The 22,536-nt window shown below is 58.3% G+C and overlaps 1 protein-coding gene across 2 annotated transcripts; it reads right to left on the bottom strand.

Annotated features, from left to right (window-relative positions):
* Window positions 1-163: 163 nt before the first annotated feature.
* BRPF1 (bromodomain and PHD finger containing 1) lies at window positions 164-22,536 on the bottom strand. 2 transcript variants are annotated; one of them, XM_084634914.1, is made up of 14 exons: window positions 22,411-22,536; window positions 21,440-22,048; window positions 18,855-19,814; window positions 15,116-15,272; window positions 13,864-13,995; window positions 13,237-13,383; window positions 11,979-12,291; window positions 9,649-9,951; window positions 4,838-5,125; window positions 4,597-4,744; window positions 3,724-3,860; window positions 3,513-3,631; window positions 1,272-1,426; window positions 164-1,095 (listed from the first exon to the last, which is right to left on the bottom strand). In XM_084634914.1, the coding sequence occupies exons 2-14, from the start codon at window positions 22,036-22,038 to the stop codon at window positions 912-914; spliced, it is 3,642 nt and encodes a 1,213-aa protein (XP_084491040.1). In that variant the 5' UTR covers window positions 22,039-22,048; window positions 22,411-22,536; the 3' UTR covers window positions 164-911. The 2 variants fall into 2 exon arrangements, with proteins under 2 accessions (XP_084491040.1, XP_084491041.1); XM_084634915.1 differs by having other exon boundaries at window positions 13,255-13,383.

Here is a 22,536-nt window from a genome sequence, read left to right as displayed (position 1 = left end):
AGGGACGTGCCCTACCTAAGCCCCGCCCCTTGGCACTGCCCAGGCCCAGCCCCCAGGGACGTGCCCTACCTAAGCCCCGCCCCTTGGCACTGCCCAGGCCCCGCCCCAGGGACCCCTGGGCGGACCACGCCCCCCCGCCCGCAGCACCAGGCCCACGCCGGGGTCCCCAGAGACGGTTTATTTTCTAAGAATCAATAGATTTTCTTCCTTCCAAATAAATACAAACGAGCGTCCGACCGCGGCGGGGAGGAGACGCGAGTCCAGTGGGGGCGGGCAGGGCGCAGCCGATCCCAAGAGCTCCCGTATCAAAGTGTGCGAGTAAGAAGGTTACAAAGAGACGGCCCGGGCCACGCAGGCGGGAAGGGCCCGGATAGGAAGCGCTGTTTAGTACCAAAATGCTTCCCCCAAGACACTGAAACGGGCTACAAATGAGAATAATTTAAATTCTCCATCCTGTACAGTATTTACAGTGCCCCTGCGGGCATGGGAACTTCACCCACTGGAGGTGTGCTCAGTGAGCGAGGCACCAGCCCCAGGCAGCCGGGCCTCGCCCCTGGGAATGTGAAATTCGAGACCGAGCAGGGCCCGGCAGGGCAGCACAGTAGGAGGGGAGGCTCTAGCAGCGCCAGCTGGAAAAGAGGGAGGATACAGAGGGCACTGCTGGGCCCTGCCTTCTGCAGCAGGCTACAGCTCTGCCTGCTTCCGCTCTAACACACTCACTCCTGCGCTGCAAGCGCCAGGTGCTCAGCCACAGCTGCTTTCAGGAGCACGCTCTCTGTCCCAGTGACTAGGGCAAGCCCCTGCTCCTGTGCAGACCAGCTGCACTAAGTGCCCAGGACTGAGAGCCCTGTTTGCCCTGAGACTGAGAAGCCATGAGCAGAGCCAGTGGATCAACGAGGGAGCAGCTGGTGTCAGTCGCTCTCGCTGGAGTCACTGCTCTGTTCGCCTTGCACCTTGTTGCGATGCTGCATGGCACGGTGGTAGGCGATCTGCACAGACTTGCGGATGTTTGACTTGCGGCCCTCCAGCATCTTCTCCTTATCCAGGTCCTGGTTCACACCCAGTGGCACAAGCTTGGTCCGGGGCAGCCACTGCCTGGAGGAAAGGACATCACACCTCATTTGAGGCTTCCCATCATCTGCATACCCCACCCCCTCCCTGGTGGAGTTCACTGACTTGCCCTCACCACCACCCCCAGCAGGCCATGCTCTGTCTTGCTGGGGGGCACAGAGCTGGCACACATCAGGAGAAAGCCCTGGCCCGGCCCTTACCAGGTGCGCTTGTTGTCAAAGAAGAGGACGAGGTAGAGATGCTCTCGTGCTTCCTGAGTCATCTGCTCTCCCAGCTTCAGCACCTCCAAGGGAGGCACTGGAATGGGGACGCCATGATGGAACATACCCTCCCGTGGCATCTTCGGATCAATGATCTGCCAAACCAGCAGGGAGACAAAGGTGAGATCCCAGGGAAGGGGCAGGAGGGGGAGCATAGAAGCCCTCACCAGCCCCACTAAGACACTGAGGAAAGCCTTTCCTGGGGGGTATAAAGACAGAATCAGGATTGGAACAAGCAAAGTGTTGCCCGGCCCCTAATAATCCGCTCTTGCACCCCCGCTCCCTCCCCCCGGCTCAGCTCTTGGCAGCAGTATCCCTTGGAACCCCACCCAGCAGGACTTGGTTTGAACAGTTCACTCTTAAGTCTTGTGCTTAGGACCCAAAGGCCCCGTGTCAGTGATTGCACTGGAAAGCGGCTGGCTGACACCAGCTCCCTGAGCGCCATGTCGGTCACCGTGACAACCCGAAGCAAAGGGGCTGCAGGTGTGTGCAAAGAGGCAACACCACAACCAGTTCAGGCTAAGTCACAGGGGCTCTCTCCAGCTCACATCCCCACTTCAGAAACAGCCTTAGCTCATGCCTGTGTTTGCAATTCCTTGCCTTCCGCGATGGGCCTCTGGCATCACTGACAAGACAGCAGCTAGGCAGCTGGTGTGCCGAGAGCACTGCCTGCCATGCTGACCAACAGACTCATTGTTTCCTTCTGTCGTCTCTGCTCTTCGGTTTAGACTGCGAGCTGACTGGGGCAGGCTCTGTGCATACAGCACCTAGCACAGCACAGGCCTGGTCTGTAACTGGGGCTCCAAGGCAATGCCCCAATACTAACAAACCAATTGTCTTGAGAGCCTCAGGGAAGAAGAGCCTCCAGCTCTCCAGGGGCTGCGCCTACCACTGGACTCACAAGTGAAGCCGTATTGGAGACCCTAGAGCCCGCAGCTCAGCCTCCCGTCACCTTGGGGACCAGATCTGCAGGGACAGGGGTATTTCCACGCTCAGAGCTCAGGCTGGAGAACCTCCCTCTGAGGTTTGATTGCTAGATTTTAAGGCCAGAAGGAACTTTATAATCTGAGCACCTGCATAACACAGGCCAGAGAGCGCCACCCAGTGATGCCTGCACTGAGACCCACCACTGGGGCTGACTAAAGCAGGACTAGTTAAGAACTGAGGAACAGCTGGGGCCAGGATCACTAGCCGAGGGAGCCAGCCAGCAGGCCACACTCTAAAGGGATTCACATATGATCATCAGTAGGACTGTGCTGGGTCAGACCAATGGTCCAGCTAGCCCAGTGTCCTGGCTCTGGCAGTGGCCAGGTGCTGTAGAGGGAATGAACAGAACGGGGCAGTTATCGAATGATCCATCCCGTCGCCCACGCCCAGCTTCTGGCAGTCAGAAGTTTAGGGACACCCACAGCCCGGGCTTGTGTCCCTGCCCACCCTAGCTAACAGCCGTTGCTGGGCTGTCCCCCATGAACTTGTATCGTTCTTTTTTTGAGCCCAGTCATACTTTTCTTCACATCCCCTGGCAACGCGTGCCACGCGAGAAGTACTCCTGCCTAACCATGTTATGTGAAGGGGCAAATGCTGCTTCCCTGTTCACCCGCCCCACCAGTCACGATTTTACAGGCCTCTCTCCCATCCCCCCAGTCCTCTCATTTCCCAGCTGAACAGCCCCCGTCTTCTTGCTCTCTCCTCATACGGAAGCCGTTCCATGCCCCTAGTGAAGACCATGCATAAGTGTTCTCTCTGGGAGGCCGGGGGCAGAGGAGACCTGAGGCCACCCCCAGATCTCAGTATAAGACCCAAGAACAGGGGTACCCCACAGGATTTGCACACTGGAGCAAATGGCAGATGTGCTTTAGCCCTAATTGTTATGGGAAACAGCAAGCCCCTTAATTCCCCCACTAGTCACAGGGCTCAGGGAGACTAGCCTACTATTGGCACAAGAGCAGCAAGCCTCCAGCCGGACTGGCCCAAGGATGGCAGTGACATGGGGTGCAGATCATTTGGGTGCAAAGGGAGGGGATTCCCAGGGTTCTGGCCCATCCAGTAAGAGTGTCAGCTCGTTGGCCACAGAGAGTCCATCCAGTTCCTCACTATGAGCCAGGCAAAGGTTCTGCCAGGCCCCGGATCCTGCAGGGGGAGCAAAAGGAGAGACGAGGACACGCAGCCTGCTGTACCCACCAGTGCTGGGTACGATGGGTACCCCCGGCACTTAGCCCACACCAGGTCCAAGGCATCCAGAGAGGAGTCTTCATCTTCCGACAACCACCCGGCTCCACGCCCAATGCTCTTCCGCACCACTGCGCCAAAGAAAAGGGGGGAAGAATTAGCACCGATGCTTCCAGACAGTGACAGGAGCTGAAGGCTGCTGGCCGAGGCCCAAGATACTCACTGCTGTGACCCACCCCTCGCCCAGCACCAACAGAGTACGACTCGTTTTCCGTTCCAGAAGTATCCTCACTGCTGTCCTCTGGGAAGTTCACACGGGAGAAGGAGGGCTTCCCTCTGCCCTGCTTCGAGGGCGTCGTGCTGTGGGAAGGCAGGGGAGCAGTCCTGTTACTAGGCGCCACATTACCCTTCCAGGCACTGCGTGCGTGCGTGTTTGTGTGGTGGGAAGGGACCTTAGGACACCCACGCTTTGGGGAGGAGGCCAGCTAGTGCCCTCAGGAATAGAGCCCACAGCGCTCGGCAGAAGAACTGCCCGCAATAGTGTCCTGAGATATGGGGCTCTCCAGGTGCCTTTGAAAGGGGGAGTCAGTGGTTAAGTGAGAAGGGTTCCCCCAGATGGCATGGGCCCCCCCCACTTAGCCTGGGTCTTCACTCCAGGGCAGGCCTGGGGTCCCTCTATCCACAGAGAGGAAGGAACTGGCACAATCCACCCCGTCCATGCTGGCCTCCAGCAGACACACGTGCGGGAGCAGCCTCTGTGCAGGTCTCTGGTTCGGGCTCTCCGGCCGTGGCCTCACCAAGAGGGCTGTTTGACAGCTACCCGCAGGGCAGGGCAGGGCTGAGCGCTGGCAGACTTATAGTTTGCCAGGCCCAACGAGTCTCAGCGTCTGGGCCTTCTGCCCCTCGGCAGGCGTGGCTTTGGGCGCTGCATGTGACAGGAAGGGGCAGCGGTGGCGGGTGCTGCAGCCTTGAAAGGGTCACTGCTCAGGGGCTTTACGAGCAGGCTGACGGCCCCACTCCTGGCACAGCCGCTGGGACGGAGCCCCTGGCTGGCCTAGTGCCGGGGCCAGCCGGAGCAGAGCCGCCGGCGCGGTACCTGGTGCGGTCCGAGGCAGCGCTGCTGCTGCTACTGCTGCTGGACTCCGAGTCAGAGCTGCTCCGCGGAAGGCTGCAGTCGTTCCGGTAAACCAGGAAGCTCTTTTTAACCGGCTGGCTCCCGCCACTGAAGCCATTGGCTGACAGGTCTGCAGCAGAGCCAGGTGAGGGACAGCGTAAGTCACACACACGGATCCAGCACAGCCCCCGCCGACCCACGCTGCTGCCGCAGCCACACTCACCAAGGGGAGGCTCTTCGGTGGATTTATCGCTGTCACTCTCTGAGCTGGAACTTGGCCGTGGGCTCCTCCCTCTTTTCCGCTGGCGCTGCGACCCCTCCATTACTGGAAGCTGGGGGGGACCTACTGGGCTACTCCCATGCCCTGCAGCTAGCTGACTGTCTCGGTTCTTGGGTGGGCGTCCGGGGCGTTTTGGGGGCCCTGCGGTTTTGGGGTTCTTTTTGGAGAAGAGCACAGAAGTCCTCCGGCCGACCTCATGCGCTGGGGTGGAGGAAGAGTTGGGGCCCAGACCTGGAAGATGAGGAAGAAGAGAGAGGATGAGAGAAAGCATGTTCAGAAGCTGGGCAGCAGGCTCCACCACCCTGCCCCACTCCCAGCTCCCCAAGGGAGCTCTGGAGATCTGCCCCCACAGCTCCCACCGCCTCCGGTGAGGCCCTCGGGCAGCAGTGTGCACAAGCACGAGGGGAGAGCTGTGGGGAGCCCAGAGCTAGCACAAGAGGCTTCCGATCAGCAGCAGAGCTTCATAAGGAAGGGAAAGTCCCATGCCTTGTCCCATCCTGCGGGAGCCTTGCTCCTGGGCCTTGCCACCACTGCCCTCACATCACCAAACCGGGGCAGTTAGTGGAGTTGCCGAGACTCCTCACCGGAGGGGATCTCTGGAGAAGACTCCACCCTAGCAGGTGCAGCCACTCCCTCATGTTCAGAGACGCCAAATTCAACGAAAGGAAGCAAGATGAGCAGCAACAGCATCTCCCGAATTCCTCAGGCTCCAGCTGGGAGCTGCCCAGCCCTGCTGCACCCCTGAAAAGCTACTGACATCTGAAGTGCTTGTGAAAAAGCTTGCACTTCCTTGTGCTAAAGGCCCAGCAAGCCTGCAGCAGGAAAGTCGTGCAGCCCCCCAGGGGCCCGGACTCCCACTGGGCCCCATGCCCACAGTCAATTCATGGCCTGTGGTTATTTCTGAAAGGGACTGGTTTGAAGGATGGAATTTCTGCCATGCTCTCAAGGCAGCCAGGCCCAAAGCCTCCTTCCTCGTGTGCACCAGGGAAGGGGGAGCTTGTAGCTGGTCAGTGGCTCAGCCCCTAGCTCTTGGTTGCTGCATTGTCCTCCAGGAAGCCTAGCTGACCAGCCAACACTGCTGGCTCCCATCCACCTCTGACTCCGTCCTCTGCAGCCTGGCTCCAAGGCACAACGCAGGGAGCATGCCCTGTCAGCCAATTAACTGCCTCTTGGGGGAAAGCTGCCAAACAAGTGGCAGCTGCAGGCAGGTCCTGGCACAGCCAGGAGACAGGAAATGAAATGCTGGGCACCTGGTGCAGCAAAAAGGGAATCCTGGATTGGAAAATGCCCAACTCTACACTCTGGAGTTGGCAGCTGTTCCATCTGAGACGAACAGGACAGGTCATGCCTGCCAAAGCTATTGATCCCAGCTTTCCTGACCTTCCTGGGTCACGCTCACGCATGGCCCTGCTAAGGAGTGCCAATATGTGAGGTGTGGTAACCCTGCCCTGGCACTAGCCCCTGCAAACAGCAGCACAGAATGCTGCCCTGGGGCGGGCCGGCCAAGGAGGGGGGCACGAGCTGGGAGGGGGCTCGGGACTCACCCGAAGAGGCAGTTGGAAAGAGCTGTAGTGGAAGGAGGAGGATGCAGAAGCTGGAGTGGGTGGAGCTGGGGAAGAAGGTAGGGGATCAGATAACAGAAGAACTGGGAAGTGAGAAGGAGGAAAGCAGGAAAAGAGGAAAGTCAGACCTGGCTCTGGGACCAGACACTCAGAGAGGGAAGTAGAGGGAAAACATCTACAGATGTGCAGCAGAGAGCATCAAGGCAATCTACCCGGTTAAAACAGGACAGGCTCCAAAGACAGTTTAAACCAGATCCTGCAAAGGGTAAGCGAGACATCCCCTGCCCCCAAAGAGCCTGAAGCATGTGACCAGAGATTGACCGTTGTCAGATTCAGCAGGGAGAGGGGAGTGTTGACCTGGGAATGTGCCCTGGGGATTGGAGACCTGAGAGCCTGTCACCTGAGCCGGGAGGAGGAAGGGGAGGTAACACCTCTGCCCAGGAATGTGAAGACAGGCTGCAGGAGAGAGCCTGCTGGGGGGGGGGGTTGTTTAGTTTCAGTTTGGGGCTGGGTGGAGGAACGCAGGGAACCCCAGGGCTGGGGTCTAAGCTCCCTGCTCCCCCAGAAGGACTTGACTGAGGGGTCCTGGTTGTACCCACAAGCTCTGGTTTGGACTGTGTTCCTGTTGTCCAATAAACCTTCTGTTTTACTGGCTGGCTGAGAGTCTCAGTGAATCCCAGGAAGAGGGGTGCAGGGCCTGGACTCCCCCACACTCCGTGACACCGTCTAGTGACACAATACAGGTCAAAGGGGCCCAGTGCCCAGGTGAAGGCCCCAAGTGAAGAAACCCGCTTGGGGACAAACTGGGTGCAAAGGGACAGCCTCAGGAGCAGCCACCCCAAGGAGAGGCAAAGAACAGGCCAGCGAGAGCAGAGATGCACTGCCAGCCCAGGAGAGGAAAAGCTGCCCAGGCTGCCGGAGAGCGATCTCTGTTGCTGACAGCACGGCTTTGGACCTAGCTGGGCAGCGTGGCCAAGGCCCCATGGATCCTGAGCAGGGATCCTAGAGATGGCCGTTCTAAGCATCATGCCTTGGCCACGACTGTCCAAATTTCAGCTCCTGCTGCCTGTGGGGCTTTCCCGTCTCACTTCTCAACATGTCAAAGGAGCCCTTGTCTTGGTTTGCTCCACCTCCCCTCCCAGTTAGCCCAGCCGGGTCAGCCCACTCCTCTCAGCAGGTTCCTGTCCCCGCCCACACCCCGCCTCTCCTCCTCAAGGGCCCAGCCCGACCCCCATCCAGAGCCCCACCCCCACCTAGGCTTCCCCCTGCCCCCATACAGGCTCTCCTGGCCCCACCACCACCTGGGCTCCTGCCCTGCCCCCATCTGGGCTCTCCTCCCAGTTAGCCCAGCCAGGTCAGCTCACTCCTCCCAGCAGGTCCCCATCCCCTCCAGCTCTAGTGCCCCCGCCACCCGACTTCACCCCACCCTGGGCTCTCCCGGCCCCTCCCCCACCCGGGCTCCTGCCCTGTCCCCATCCAGCCTCTCCTCCCCAGGGGCCCAGCCGGACCCCCATCCAGAGCCCAACCCCCACTTGGGCTTCCCCCTGCCCCATCCAGGCTCTCCCGGCCCCACCCGGGCTCCCACTCTGCCCCCATCTGGGCTCACCTCCCAGTTAGCCCAGCTGGTTCAGCCCACTCCTCCCAGCAGGCCCCCTGCCCCCATCCGGCCTCTCCTCCCCAGGGACCCAGCCCGATCCCCATCCAGTGCCCTGCCCCCATCCAGGCTCTCCTCCGCAGGGGTCCTGCCCCTACCTGAGCTCCTGCCCTATCCTCGTCTGGGCTCTCCTCGCAGTTAACCCAGGCAAGTTGGGTCACTGCAGGGAACTGGCCAAAGGGTTCCATCAGCCTACAGGACAGGCGCCAGGTGGAGCAACGGGTAGTGATCAATGGCTCCATGTCTAGTTGGCAGCCGGTATCAAGCGGAGTGCCCCAAGGGTCGGTCCTTGGGCCGGTTTTGTTCAATATCTTCATTAATGATCTGGAGGATGGTGTGGATTGCACCCTCAGCAAGTTTGCAGATGACATTAAACTGGGAGGAGAGGTAGATACGCTGGAGGGGAGGGATAGGATACAGAGGGACCTAGACAAATTAGAGGATTGGGCTAAAGGAAATCTGATGAAGTTCAACAAGGACAAGTGCAGAGTCCTGCACTCAGGATGGAAGAATCCCATGCACCGCTACAGACTAGGGACCGAATGGCTAGGCAGCAGTTCTGCAGAAAAGGACCTAGGGGTGACAGTGGACGAGAAGCTGGATATGAGTCAACAGTGTGCCCTTGTTGCCAAGAAGGCCAATGACATTTTGGGCTGTATAACTAGGGGCATTGCCAGCAGATCGAGGGACGTGATCGTTCCCCTCTATTCGACATCGGTGAGGCCTCGTCTGGAGTACCGTGTCCAATTTTGGGCCCCATACTACAAGAAGGATGTGGAAAAATTGGAAAGCGTCCAGCGGAGGGCAACAAAAATGATTAGGGGACTGGAACACATGACTTATGAGGAGAGGCTGAGGGAACTGGGGATGTTTAGTCTTCAGAAGAGAAGAAGGAGGGGGGATTTGATAGCTGCTTTCAACTACCTGAAAGGGGGTTCCAAAGAGGATGGATCTAGCTGTTCTCAGTGGTAGCTGATGACAGGACAAGGAGTAATGGTCTCAAGTTGCAGTGGGGGAGGTTTAGGTTGGATATTAGGAAAAACTTTTTCACTAGGAAGGTGGTGAAACACTGGAATGCGTTACCTAGGGAGGTGGTGGAATCTCCTTCCTTAGAAGTTTTTAAGGTCAGGCTTGACAAAGCCCTGGCTGGGATGATTTAGTTGGGGATTGGCCCTGCTTTGAGCAGGGGGTTGGACTAGATGACCTCCTGAGGTCCCTTCCAACCCTGATATTCTATGATTCTATGATCTTTCCCTCCCAGAAAACTGGGAAAAACAGCATCTCTAGTTGGTTCCCAATCCCCTTGGGAGGGGCCCCGCTGCAAGGAGGAGCTCCCAGCCATCTTCAGGGACACTAATGAGGAACCAAGGAAGGAGCAGGACCTCCCCCACCCCAGCCTCTGCTCTGGGAGGGAAGGTCCATGGCTGCTGATTCTGCATCCTCCACCCTTCTCATGCCCTGCCCAGATGTGGGGTTACGCCAAGCCCCTGGGCATAATGTGCTGTGCCAGAGCGTCAATACCACCTCCCAGCCAGTACCTTTGCCAGTTTCCTGGCTGCTGCTCTCCTCTGCAGCGCTGTCGGTCTGCATGTCCTTCTCACAGGGGTGGTGGGCCTGCAGAATCCCCCTGGCGGAGGGGCCATGTCTGTCCAGCACATCCCGTGGGTGAGCCAACTTCCGGCGCAGGACTGTGATCTCCTTCTTGATCATCTTGGCACGGCGGGAGCGCCCGATGCTCTGCTTCCCAGCATTGACCTCATCCAAGTGCTCCAGCAAGATCTTAAGCTGCTCCTCCAAGGGCAGGTGTTTCTGGTTCTCTGACAGCAACAGCCGCACCTCCTCTGTGGGCACAAAGAGGGGCAGATAGGTGAGAGAAGCCAGGTAGGTCTTTGGAATTCCCTTCCTCCTGGACAGGGGACATGGCAATCCAGAGGGGATTAACCCACGGGCACTGAACAGTCACCTGAAGGGGCCCAAGAGATGAGCTCCTTGGGAATGGAGGAGCCGAACAGGCTTAGCCTCAGAAATGCACAGAGAATAATCCACATCATGCTGAATGGGCCAAGGGACTGGCAAGAATAAGACAGGGGTTTGCAACTGGATAAAGCAGCACAAGAATCAATTCATTCGGGGGTGTCCTGGAACAGGGAGAGAAGGGTCGTTCCCCCCCCACCACCCCCAGCTCTGGGGAGACCCCACTTCCTGGGCCCTGTGCTCAGCTCCAGGCCCCTCAATTCCTCCAGCAGCCCAGACTGCAGGGACAGGGCCAGCCCTGCGGGTGGGTGGTCCAGGCGGTGGCCCAGGGCGGCCCACCAAAGGGGGTGCCGTGCAGGGTTTGCCCAATTCCTACCTGACCTGCTGAGAGCTAGCTGGGCTAACAGAGGCAGCAGACAGGAAGGTGAAGCAGCTCTGGAGAGGGGGGGAGGGACCCGAGCTTCAGGGGGCAGCTGGACGAAAAGCTGAGCTAGAGAACTCCTCCAGAGCCGGGGTGACCATCCTCCCCCAGGCCCCACTGCTCCTGTCCCCCCCTCCCATTCCTCCCCAGAGCTCCTGGTCACTCTGGACTGGGCATATCCTCCTGTCTGCTGTGTGCGGGGGACTGATATCAGGGTGTTCCCCCTCCCCACACCTGTGTACCTGGTCTCTACTGACCTGGGATGATGGGACGGGGGAATCGGTGTGATCTGCTGCCTCTATGGGTCCCAGTAGCAGCTGCTTGGGTCTGAACAGACCTTCAGGCACCTGACCCTGAGTGCTTTCTTAAAGAGATAGCGTGCTCGCCATGCAATCAGCACACACATGGTCTTTCACACACTCCCCTCAACACATACACCTCACAGCACAGTCCTGATATCAGGAGCTGCTGCTCTTTTGCCCTTTCCTTACACAGCCTGCAGGGAAAGTGACCTGGATGCAGGGAGCCCGGATGTCGCTCCTTGCTCCCCCCACACAGCTCCTGTCACTGCATCCAGATCAGTTTTCCCATGTGGGGGCAGAAGGGGGATGCAGAGGCTAGGGGCACAGGAGGGGGGCAGAGGTTGAGGTGAAGAGGGCACAGTGCAGGGGCTAGGGGTTCAGGAGGGGAGTGCAGGGGTTGGGGTCAAGGGGGCACAGTGCAGGGATTAGGGGCACAGGAGGGGCCAGGGGTTGGGATGAAGGGAACACAGTGCAGGGGTTGGGGTGAAGGGAGGGTGGGGAGCCCATGGGGGCCAAGGGCAATGGGGGGGACCCACAGGGACCAGGGTCACCAAAATGCAAGTTCACCCAGGGTGCCATGTTCCCTAAGGCCGGCCCTGTGCAGGGGCGTGGGGATGGCCCTGATAAGGGCAGTGCCCTCCATTCTGCACCCTCACTGCTCTGCTGGAGGGAGCTGAGAGGGGAGCAGTGACTGAAGGGAAGAGTCTGGCTCGGAGGCACACAACAGCAGCTTGCCAGAGGCCCCTGCATGGCACAATATGCACGACGTCACCCTCGAATCCTTAGCACAAGACCACAAAAACCAGATTCTCTTGTTGCAGGCTGACCCTGCGCACCAACAGCACCATGGGGCAAGCCAGGAAGCCCGTCTCCATCTGGGCAAGCGTGTCACAGCTGCCAACCAGCAAAATGCACCTGACCCTTGGGGTCCAGAACTGACCTGGGACTGGCCCTGTCTCTTTGGGGAAAGGGCATGTGGGCTGGCTAGGAGACATAAGAGGATGTGGCAGAGACTGCGGGGGGAGGATGGGGGCACTAGATTATGCGCTGAGGAGGGGGGACAATCTTGCCCTGGCCTCCAATGATCTAACAGAAATTCTCAGCTGTGACTTCCACGGGTGACCCTCCTGCATGCAGCCTTTGCACCCTCGGACGGGGTGTCAGTACCCACCCTCCTCCGTTTCTCGGTGCAGCGCTTCGTCCACAGGGATGCAGTGTGGAAAGTGCATGCCTGTCTCAAAATCAATGCCCATCTTCTCCGCTTGCCGGCGAGCCTGGCGCAGCACAGCTCCCCCCTGCTCTCGCAGCCGGACAGCTGCACGGTAAAAGATTGTGTCCTTGGCATTGTATTTCAAGCAATTGCTGACAATCAGGTTGAAATCTTCCTCAAAGTCATCAAAGTTCAGGTAACGATAGGCCTCCAGGTTCTGCTTCATGGTATAGAAATCCATTGGCTTCTTGATGTGATCTAGATAGTCTGGGACCTGCACAGGGAGAACAGTCAGATCTGAGCCTGGAAGTCATACCTCAGAACTACCTGCTCCAAGAAAACAGCTGTTAGAAGAATCCAGTCCTGGTGCTTTGCCCCAAATGGCGTTGCATACCCTGCAAACACTGCCCGCTCTGTGTAGACACAGGGAACGGCAATACCCCGGCATGACCAGACTGGGGCTAGACAAGCGGCCCTGCATGCTGCAGCCCAACCCAATGCTGGGAGTAATACAATTAGAGGTATTTCAGAGGTGCCATTGCACACCGCACAGCCCTAGCCCTCTCCTCCAGCCGGTGGCAAGCAGGAATCCGGCCCCGGCTCTGGAATTCCCCAGGGCATGTCAGAGGCTTGCTTTAATTCCAGATGGGTTGGAGGGGGTGGAATTTCATAGCCCAGTTACACAGGGCTCCAAGACATACAAACACACAGAAAATTGGCAAGAATGGGGCAGCGGGTGCAGGCAGGCACAGTGCAACCCTCTCCCGAGCCCCTGGCAGGACAAGGCCGAGAATGGCAGAGCTGACAGACTCCGACAGTGTTTTCTGCTGCACCCGCTCGGGAGAAGCCTGAGACCAAACTCATTTCATGTCTATGCCTAGACAGAGTGCTTCCAAGGGAACGGATGGGAGCGTGCTGAGGGTCCCACTGCACCTTGCCTTTCCAAGCAAGGAGCCCCGCTTGCCTGGCCTGGCTTGGCCCACCGTGCACACAGAGAGACCGTTGACACACAAGAGGAAGACGGACCATTAATCTCTCTGCCAGTCCCTGCTTGATGCTACAGTCACAGCTGTGCTCAGCTCAGCTGCCCATGTCCCCACTTAGCTAACTGCCCCGGGCTGCCCGCTAGCTGTCTGGAGAGCACCATTTGCTGCCCTTGGCATGGGCAGACGGGGTTGAGTTCGAGCGAAGTAGAAATCTGGGGGGAGGGGGTTCTTACTTCGTAGATTTCTGTTACCTCAGACAGAGGGACCGGCTCGCTGAAGATGTTGCCCGTATCCTTCTCCTGGAGCTGCTCGAGAGTCCTGCGGAGGAGGATGAGGAAGGGGGTCAGCTGCATCTCCAGCGCCACCTGCTGGATTTTAATCTGAAACACAAGAACAGGGCGGGACTGAGCCTTTTGCCTCCTTGACCATGCTACAGCCAGCCAGGACAGCTACTGCCCTTGGGACGCAGACAAGGCTCACAGGGCGAGATCTGGACTTCAGAGAGATCCGCTTTGTAGCAAAGAGGAGCCATTTCCCAGCTGCTTCAAGAGGCCAGCCTCCCCGCGTGCTGGCTGCAGGCGGGGTACTCTGACTGGAGAAACAGGCTCTGACTCAGCCTGTCGATGCCAGTGAAAAGCAGAGATGCAGGGACTGCACCTGCACTTCCCAAAGCCCCACCCCCGTTCAGACCCTGCTGGGGCAGGGCACCGTGTGGGCACAGACAGGAGAACCAGCCAGTACCCACAGGGGGATCCTGCGCTCCTCTCCCTCCCCACACTCTATGGGCTCGCCCCACAGCTCCTGCAGGATGGGCCTGTGCGGTCACCCCCAAGCTCCCGGGAGGGACACACAATGGTTACCGTCTCTCTCTTGAGCTTCTCCCGTTTGCGTATCAGCTCCACCAGCAGGCGCGCACGCTCTAGGTCATGGCGGAGGCGCTGCCATGATTTCAGCTGCTCCTTCAGGGCCCAATTCTTATCCTCTGTCTCCCTCTGCAGGAACATCAGAGACCATGAGATGGAGGGAAGCAGCTCCCTGTGGCAGTGTGCGGGCACCCTTTCCCCCGTGAAGAGGGAGGGGCCTGACCTATCTTTATTTTAAAAAACCTGCCTACATTTTCAGAAGTGACTTGTGATTCTGGGTGCCCGGCACACCCAAAAATGGGTTGATTTCCAGCCAGTGCCAAGCCCCTGCGGTGTCTCCAGTTGGGCAGTCGCTTCTGAAAATGCAGGCTCCTCGTCCCTGAGGTTAGAGAGACCCTTCCCAGCACTGACCCCGCGCAGCACGGCCTGCCAAGTATGCAGATAGAAAAGCTGGCGTCAGCTGCTCAGAGCTCTGCTAAAGGACAGCGGAGCAAAGCTGGTAACACTCCGGCCAGTTTCGCTGCTGGGGCAGCAGGGAAATGGTGAATTTCACTCTGCTGGGGATAGCTAGGGGCAGGCAGTGGAGCTGCTCTCCGGGAGCAGCCCACAAACCTGAGAAGGAGCAGAGTAGGGGAGACCTCTGCCCCATCCCAGCACCCAGGGTGCCGGAGAAGAGGTAGGGTAAGAAACGCCCACGAGCCAGGAGGCTCTAAAGTGGTGAGCAGGGAGCAGAAACCCCCTGCTCCTTTCCAGAAACCAGAGGCACCCACTAGCGACAGACTGACGCAGATGGTAGGAACAAGAAGGGCCCAGAGCCAGAACTCTGGTAGGACCCCTGCATCAGGAATGGGGGACTGTGTTTTTCCTCAGGACACTGCCATGGACCTCACTAGTAGGTCCCCCACTCTCAGCTGGCCTCTGGCTAGCACTCTCTAGTAGGTTTTTCCAACCCCTGCCAGCTGGAGATGGGCAGGAGAGACCAAGCCAGCTAGACACACTCTTTGCATCCCTCCCCACGGTGAGCTTTGGAAGGTCATTGCCTGGCAAGTCTAGGATGCTGAACAGAGTAGAGAAAGGGGAAGCAGCTGTGGTGCGGAGCTGGGACTGCCCTTTCCTCCCAAGGACAGGTCGGGCCATTCTCCGGCATGGCTCTGAAATTGCAGGCATCACGTACAGGAAATGCTTCGGCCCCAAGGCCCTGGGATGCACAAAGCACACAGGGCATCAGTGCCCAGAGCCCACCCCGTACCTGGTCACAGTTCCTTTGTGACTGCAAGTGTGTCTGCAGCCGGCGCAGCAGAGGCACCCCATTGCGGGACTGTCTCTTCAGTGTCCAGTAGCTGTGAAGTCTCTGCATGAACTGGCTCTTCCTCGGGATGGTTAAACGGTTAGTGATCTTACTGAGCCTGGGGAGGAGAGGGAAAGCACGTACATGATCAGCCAAGTGAGCCCTGCCACTACCAAACCAGGCCCAGCAAGAGGGGCCTAGTCACACAAGCCAAACACCAGAGACCCAGCTCAGGGTTGGCTGGGGAGTTTCCTGCAAGGCAGCAGTCCAGCCGAGAAGGGCATGGGACAGACAGGCTTCTCTGCAGGACTGTGCTCCATGGCATTCTGGGGGACAGTTATCATCCTTCCTCCTGCACACCAGTCTGGCAGGCGGGGCTGGGAGCTCTGCACAGGGGTGTCGCAGACAGGATGGGCCTTCGCAGGCCTCTGTGAAAATTACAATTATTATGTGCACGGTCGTAGCGCCCACATCCTGGGTCTGGGCCCCGTTGCTGGGCGCTGCACACACAGCGAAGGTCCCTGCCCTGGAGGGCTCCCAACACACAATCCGTGTGCGTAAGAGGAGGAAAGGGGGGATCACGGGGCTACAGGGTTAGCACCAGGCCCAGCTGAGTGACAGGGCCCAGGGACTCCAGGGACATGGGTTTCTGTTGTCAGTCACCAGCTGAGGGGCCATCACTGGCCAGCCTCAGGGCCCTGTTTCTTGTGGGGCTCGCTGCAGGGCTTGAGGAGGGCTGTGCAGGCAGCAGCCATGTGGCCTGGGACGTTGACCCAGCCATGGGGGCCTACAGGAAAATCTTAGTCCAGCAGTTCTCAAACACATAGTCTATGGGAGTCTGCCAGACACCTGGCGCTGACTCTCCTCAGTACTGCACATGTGTTCCCAGTGCTTATTTCCCACCTGGGCATCCATCAGGTTCATGACAGCAGTGGCTAAGGAGCTAGCAAGAGCCAGGTGCTGTACAAAGTCCAGCACAGAGCCACCCTGAAGAGCTTACGGTCTAACGAGACCAGAAAGACCCAGGGCGGGGGAAGGCGTCGAACGCCAGCTGAGTGACCAGTGTGGTGGCAGCAAACAGCATGCTAGGGCCATCACTTTTGGGGGGCGGTGTTAGAAGGAGATCAGCTAAATGGAAAGGAAAGGGAAAAGAGGGACAGAGGAGAAGAAGGGGAGAGTGAAGGGCCAGTGTGGCGTAAAGCTGAGGTGAAGAGACTGGGGAGGGTTGGCGCAAACAGACAATCCGCACAGTCCAGTCCTCTAGACACCCAGAGTCCCTGCTTTGGCTACTCCTGCAGCTCCGCAGCTGGAGCCTCTGGCTGACTCTGGTCTGTGGGGAGCTGGGGGCTGGGCAAGGGGTGGAAGGTGCCCCTAACAGACACTCTGTTTAGATGTGATCCATTCTTCCCCGTGTGCCACATGCATTTCTGAGGGAGCAGGGGAGGGCAGCCCTGTTAGATACTTGTTGCCACAGTTTGCACAGTAATAGCCAGCATTTTCACACACAGTTTCTCAGAAACAGGAGGGCCCCAGGTCAGAGCAATCACTTCTCCATGTGCTCCACTGCGACATAGTGACAGCAGCAAGCACACACGCAGGCTGGCAGGGAGTCAAACAGGAGTCAAATCACCAAAAGGAGAGACTGCAGGCCCAGAATCAACCAGGAGAAAGGCAGTGAGCCAGCCTAGTCAGCAAAAGGCCACAACCCCAAGCCATCAGCTCAGGAACAGAGATCTCTCCCTGCACAATACACCACAGCACTGTCTCTGAGCAGTCTACACCCATGTGAACCAAACCCCACCACTTCTGCCTATCCATCCCCCAGCCAACAGGGACCCAACACAGCCTCAGAGATCTACTATCAGCCTGAAAGAGAGAGTTGGAGTCTAGCCACAGGATGTGCTCCAAGGAGGAAGTAGACTCAGTAAATATTCAGTCCTATCAGGCATCCAGCGTGCTAGGATTTCACATGGTCACTGTCCAGGCCCTAGTTCATCCCTTCTCCCCATATCACAACACAAGAACAAAGAGGCATTTAATTAAACGGAAGATGGCAGACCGCATGAACTGGCTCTTCCTCAGGATGGTTAAATGGTTAGTGATCTTACTGAGCCTGGGGAGGGAGGGAAAGCATGTACATGATCAGCCAAGTGAGCCCTGCCAAGCCCAGCAAGAGGTGCCTAGCCACACAAGCCAAACACCAGAGACCCAGCTCAGGGTTGGCTGGGGAGTTTCCTGCAAGGCAGCAGTCCAGCCGAGAAGGGCATGGGACAGACAGGCTTCTCTGCAGGACTGTGCTGCATGATATTCTGACCTCAAACCCAATAAGAGGAAACACTTTATTCACACAACATGTAGTTAGTCTGTGGAACTCTCTGTCACATGATCTCACTGAGGTCAAGAACTTCAAGGCTTAAGCCAGTTTCTAACTATTAGAGACCAGGATAAGGTCTAACAAGGAGGGGCAGATCATCCCTAGTGTGGGGTTCTCCTTCCTCTGAAGCTTCTGGGGCTGGTCATGGTCAGATACAGAAGACTGGATTAGATAGACCCTGGGTCTGATCCAGTCTGGCAATTGCTATCTCCTTGCAAAGCCCCACTGCTCTGCTGGTTACCAGCCCTTCATCCTCTTACCCAGCTCACTTAGCAAGGCCACTGTACAACTGGCATGCTCCCTGTCCTGCTTGGAGGGTAAACTGCAGGTCATGAGACAGCTAACAGGAGGTGAGAAACACCATGAGGACACCACAGATCCTGAGATTAGATGACCCTTGTGGTCCTGGCTAACCTTATGGGTCTGTGGAGCACAGGGGGTTTCCTAGCTCCCACAACTTCTAGTTGTGCTCCAGAGGAGAGCAGGTACCACTACAGGCTGGGAGACGGGGCTGGTTAACAGCCAGCAGAAAGCATAAAGTTAGTGCCTTTCCTGGGACCCTCACATGGTATCCCAGCAGCCAGCTCCATTCTGCACAGACTTCTTCAGCAGGATGGCCTTGGCCCTAACAAAGAGCTGAAAGAGCAGTAGGGCCAAGGGGAGAAATACAAGTCAGATAAATTAACAGTACCCCCTTTCTTCTACAATGGTTTGTTCCAAAGTCCCTGAGGTTAACATAACAGGAAGGGAACCCTGGGAACCCCCAGCTGCTTCCTGCCGTTAGACTAAGAGAAGCCCCCTCCTGCTCCTGCCCCAGCCACACAGAGGAGAAGAGGTCAACTTGGACGGAGGAAACTGGCAGCAAGCCCCGGAGTCACACTGCTTGCCAGATCCACCAGCAAAGCCACCGAGCACCGCGAACACGGAACGAAATAAACAGAGCTTGGAGGGGCTAATGACAGGGACACAGACTGTCTGGACAGGCGGGCCGTACCTGTGGGGGGCACGCAGGGCCCCGAGGCAAGGGGCCATACTGGGGGGAGGACAGGGGACGCAGGACCCCAAGGCAAGGGGCTGTCTGGACAGAGGGGAGAGTGCTGGGAGCCGTACCTGTGGGGGGCATGCAGGGCCCCAAGGCAAGGGGCCATACTGGGGGGGGGCCCAGGACCCCGAGGCAAGGGGCTGTCTGGACAGAGGGCAGAGTGCTGGGAGCCATACCTGTGAGGTGGGATGCAGGGCCCCAAGGCAAGGGGCCGTACTGGGGGGGGCCCAAGACCCCGAGGGAAGGGGCTGTCTGGACAGAGGGCAGAGTGCTGGGAGCTGTACCTGTGGGGTGGGATGCAGGGCACTGACACCACAGGTGCTGCCGCTCGCTTTTCTGCCAGGATCTTCCTTGCCTTCTTCATTTTGATTCTGGATTTGGCCTTTGCCTTCTTCACCTTCTCTGAGCTCCAGCCTTTGCCCTCCTCCTCCTCCTCCTCGTCCTCCTCCTCCCCTTCGCTGTGGGAGAGGGCAGGCAGCCTGCGCACAGAGCCGGGTGGCGTGTGGATGTCACAGTAGGCAGTTTTGCGTACACTGAAGGAGGTGCCGTTTGCTCCCGTCTCCCGGACGGGCTCCATTTTCATGTAGAGTCCAGCCTGCTGGGCACAGGTGACATGGAAGGCAGTGTAGCAGTTGGCTTTATGGCACTGGATGCAAGCCCCAGAGCCACGCTGCTTGCAGATGTAGCAGGTCAGCTTCCACCGGGCAGGTGGGATGTGTTCAATGCTGTCTATGGGCTCCAGGAACACAGTGTTGGCAAAGCAAACCTCTGGGATCCAGAGGGCACAGACCACATGTGCCCAGCGCCCATCGTCTGTCTGCTTGAAAGCACCACCCTTGTTTGGGCACAGAGCACAGTCCACTGCCCTGGAGGGGGACTGGAGACACCTTCTGCAGAGCCACTGGCCCTCGGGGATGTAGGGCACCCCATAGCACTCCTGATGGACAGCCAGGTTGCACATGTCACAGAAGAGGATGACATTGCTGTTCTGACACTCTCCATCATTGCAGATGCAGCAGACTGCATCCTCATCAACCAGGGCATTGGGGTCCCCCTTGTTGTGACTCTCAAAGTAGGACTCCTTCTCCAGCCGGTCCATTAAGTACTCAAAGATCTCCTGGGGAATGGGACTCACACCCTCTGTCTTCCGTCGGTCATTCATGATATCCAGCCAGATATAATCTTCCTCGTCCATGTCATACTCCACCTCCTCATCCAGCTCCTCTGCTGACTTTTCAATGTACCTGAGAGGCACATAGAGAAGGAATGAGTGACTGGGAGGGACCAAGAGCTAGTCCAGCCTAACCTTCCAAAGGGACGAGAGGGGGAGATTTTACCACCAGGGCCACAAAGCAGCAATGAGCCAGAAAGAAAAAGGAAGGGGAAGGAACCCACTGAAATGAGAGTTGTTGCCGCACGCCCCTTTTCTCAGTTACTGAGCAGAACTGCAGTATGCTGGTGCGGCCAGCACAACACAGCAAGCACACTGCACCAAACAATGCTCCTGCTTGGCAACTGATGAAGCTTGGGGTGTCTCACGAAGACAAGGCAATCAAACGGAACATGGTAAAAACCCCCAAGCAAGTTCCCATGTGTTCCGGGGCCATTTGACCTAACAATGCTGAATTCTGTGGAGAGAAGGCATAGAGCACAGTTTGGGTTTGTCATGAAAAGGGACCGAATACTCTCTTTCCCTCCCAATTGGGGGATTTGGTTTTTGGAGGAAGGGCTTGACCTTCTGGTTTCCTATTCCAGCAGCTAAGGGCAGCACTGACCTCGCCATTATCCTCACCCCCTCCCAAACAGCCACCCCGATGAGGCACAGGACTTGGAGATCTCTAGTACAGGGATCAGAAATTCAATAACGCTGGCCTCACATTCCAGAGACAGAACAGCAAAGTTCAGCTAAATGGTCCCCATTAGTCTGCAGACAAGTGGGGTAGTTCAGCTATTCTCATGGGCTGGCTGCCACATCAAGTCCCACTTGGAATCTCTTCTTCACGCACATAAGAGGAGAAACTTGTATTGTGTTTTAAACACTTACATTCTGGAGCAAATTCTGCAGCCAGTTACACGGAGCAGAACAGTGGAAGACACAGGGTACGTCTACACTGCGGCAACACACAGCAGCTGGCCTGGGTCATCTGACTCGGGCTGTGAGACAGTAAAATTGCAGTGTAGACCTTTGGCTTGGGCAGGAGCTAGGCCTCTGAGACCTGCAAGGGGGGAGGGTCCCAAAGCCTGAACGTTTACACTGCAATTTGCTAGCCCCCAGTCCAAGTCCGGTGACATGGCCCAGTCACGGGTATTTTACTGAAGTGCCGACGTACTCTCAGGAACCATCAGGCTCCCGTTCCTCCACCTGCTATGGGACTGTACCAGTGAGAAGGGATTTGATAACAAGAGAGGTTTTGGCAGCCAGACAAGAAGTGGGAACCGAGTCTCCAGCTTACAGACCCCAGTCCAGGGCTAACGGAACACCACAAAGGGGAGCAAAAGAAAAAGTCCCTGGAGCCTGAAACAACAGTGCAGCAGGATCTGTAGGATTCGCCTCCCCAGACAGGCACCAGAGAGGCCCAGAGAAGGATCATAGAATCATAGAATATCAGGGTTGGAAGGGACCTCAGGAGGTCATCTAGTCCAACCCCCGGCTCAAAGCAGGACCAATCCCCAATTAAATCATCCCAGCCAGGGCTTTGTCAAGCCTGACCTTAAAAACTTCTAAGGATCAGACAAGTACCATCTACACAGCGCCTGGACAAAGTACTAGTAAATAGAATATGGGGAACAATCCTGCCCCAGCCCCTGGGGGACAGCTTAGATGAAACCTAGCAGGGAGTCCCCCCGCCCTCCAACATGCAGATGGTACCTGTAGTAAGAAGTGGGGCGAGGTGGTGCATCAGGGGTGTCCTGCTCCAGCTCCCGGTACACCACCTCTGGGAGCTTGGGGGTGGTGCCTGCAGAGGCGCTGTGGTGATGGTGGTGGTTGGAATCCTTGCGCTTCTCCTTGTTCTTGTGCTTGCCAGCTTTAGGGGTGGTGGCCGGGGTCTCGGTGTTCTCCTTGTTGCTCCCATTCTCCGGCAGCTCCTCAGGAGCCTCCTCATCCTCTGACACTACATCCAGGTTGTCAAAGATGCTGATGCGGTGCACGCGTCCGTGCAAGTCCACTTCCACCATGCGCTGGGCCTGGGCGTAGGTCATCACTTCACGGCCCGGTGACTGCGAGGTCTCCGAAGCGCTGGGGGACTGCTTGTTGGCGGCGCGGGCCTGGCGCCCCTTCTTCTTGTGTTTGCGGATGGGAGTATGCTGGGGTGGAGGGGGGTTGTCATGGTCATAGTGGTAAAGATGGTACTCGATGCCGCTGTAGCTCTTGTAGATCTTGCGGCAGGTGCCCACGGGGCACTCGTAGGGGGGCTTGGTTGCCCGCAGATTGTGGCAGAATGTCTTCACGTCAAAGTCCACCCCCATGGCGTCACCTCTGCAAGGGAGAGGGGTGCGAGACAGGCATGGGGTGCTGTCACGTGCCCTCGCCCCCCAGCGCTCTCACTACCCGCCCTGCCCCCTCCCTCATCCCCTGCGGGCTCGCCCCCGGTGCCCCCCGCCACTCCCCCGCCCCCCGGTGCCCCCCACGCCCCGGGCTCGTCCCCCGCCCCACGGTGCCCCCCACGCCCCGGGCTCGTCCCCCGCCCCACGGTGCCCCCCCGCGCCCCCCGCCCCGGGCTCGCCCCCCGCCCCACGGGCTCGCCCCCCCCGCCCCACGGTGCCCCCCCCGCCCCACGGGCTCGCCCCCCGGTGTCCCCGCCCCGGGGCTCCCGCGCGGGGCAGCGGCCTGGGACGCACCGGCCGCCCGGAGGCCGCGCTCAGCGGCGGAGCCCGGTCGCGGCGGGCGGGGGCGGCGGGGCCATGGCGGCGGCGGGGCCGGGCCGGGCCCGGAACAATGGAGGCTCCGGCGGCTCCTGGCGCGGG

The sequence above is a fragment of the Lepidochelys olivacea genome (genome assembly GCF_965140295.1).
Source record: "Lepidochelys olivacea isolate rLepOli2 genome assembly, chromosome: 7".
NCBI lineage: Eukaryota > Metazoa > Chordata > Testudines > Cheloniidae > Lepidochelys > Lepidochelys olivacea.
The sequence above is the reverse complement of the archived record's forward strand: the minus strand, read 5'-3'. Positions and strand labels throughout refer to the sequence as shown.

Excerpts from the sequence above, each read along its gene's own strand:
- BRPF1 (XM_084634914.1), bottom strand. The coding sequence starts at position 22,038 with ATGGGGGTGGACTTTGACGTGAAGACATTCTGCCACAATCTGCGGGCA. Across the intron at positions 13,996-15,115 it reads CACAAAGGAACTGTGACCAG|AGGGAGACAGAGGATAAGAA; the intron begins GTACGGGGTGGG and ends ATGTTCCTGCAG. Across the intron at positions 1,427-3,512 it reads ACCCATCGTACCCAGCACTG|ATCATTGATCCGAAGATGCC; the intron begins GTGGGTACAGCA and ends CTGGTTTGGCAG.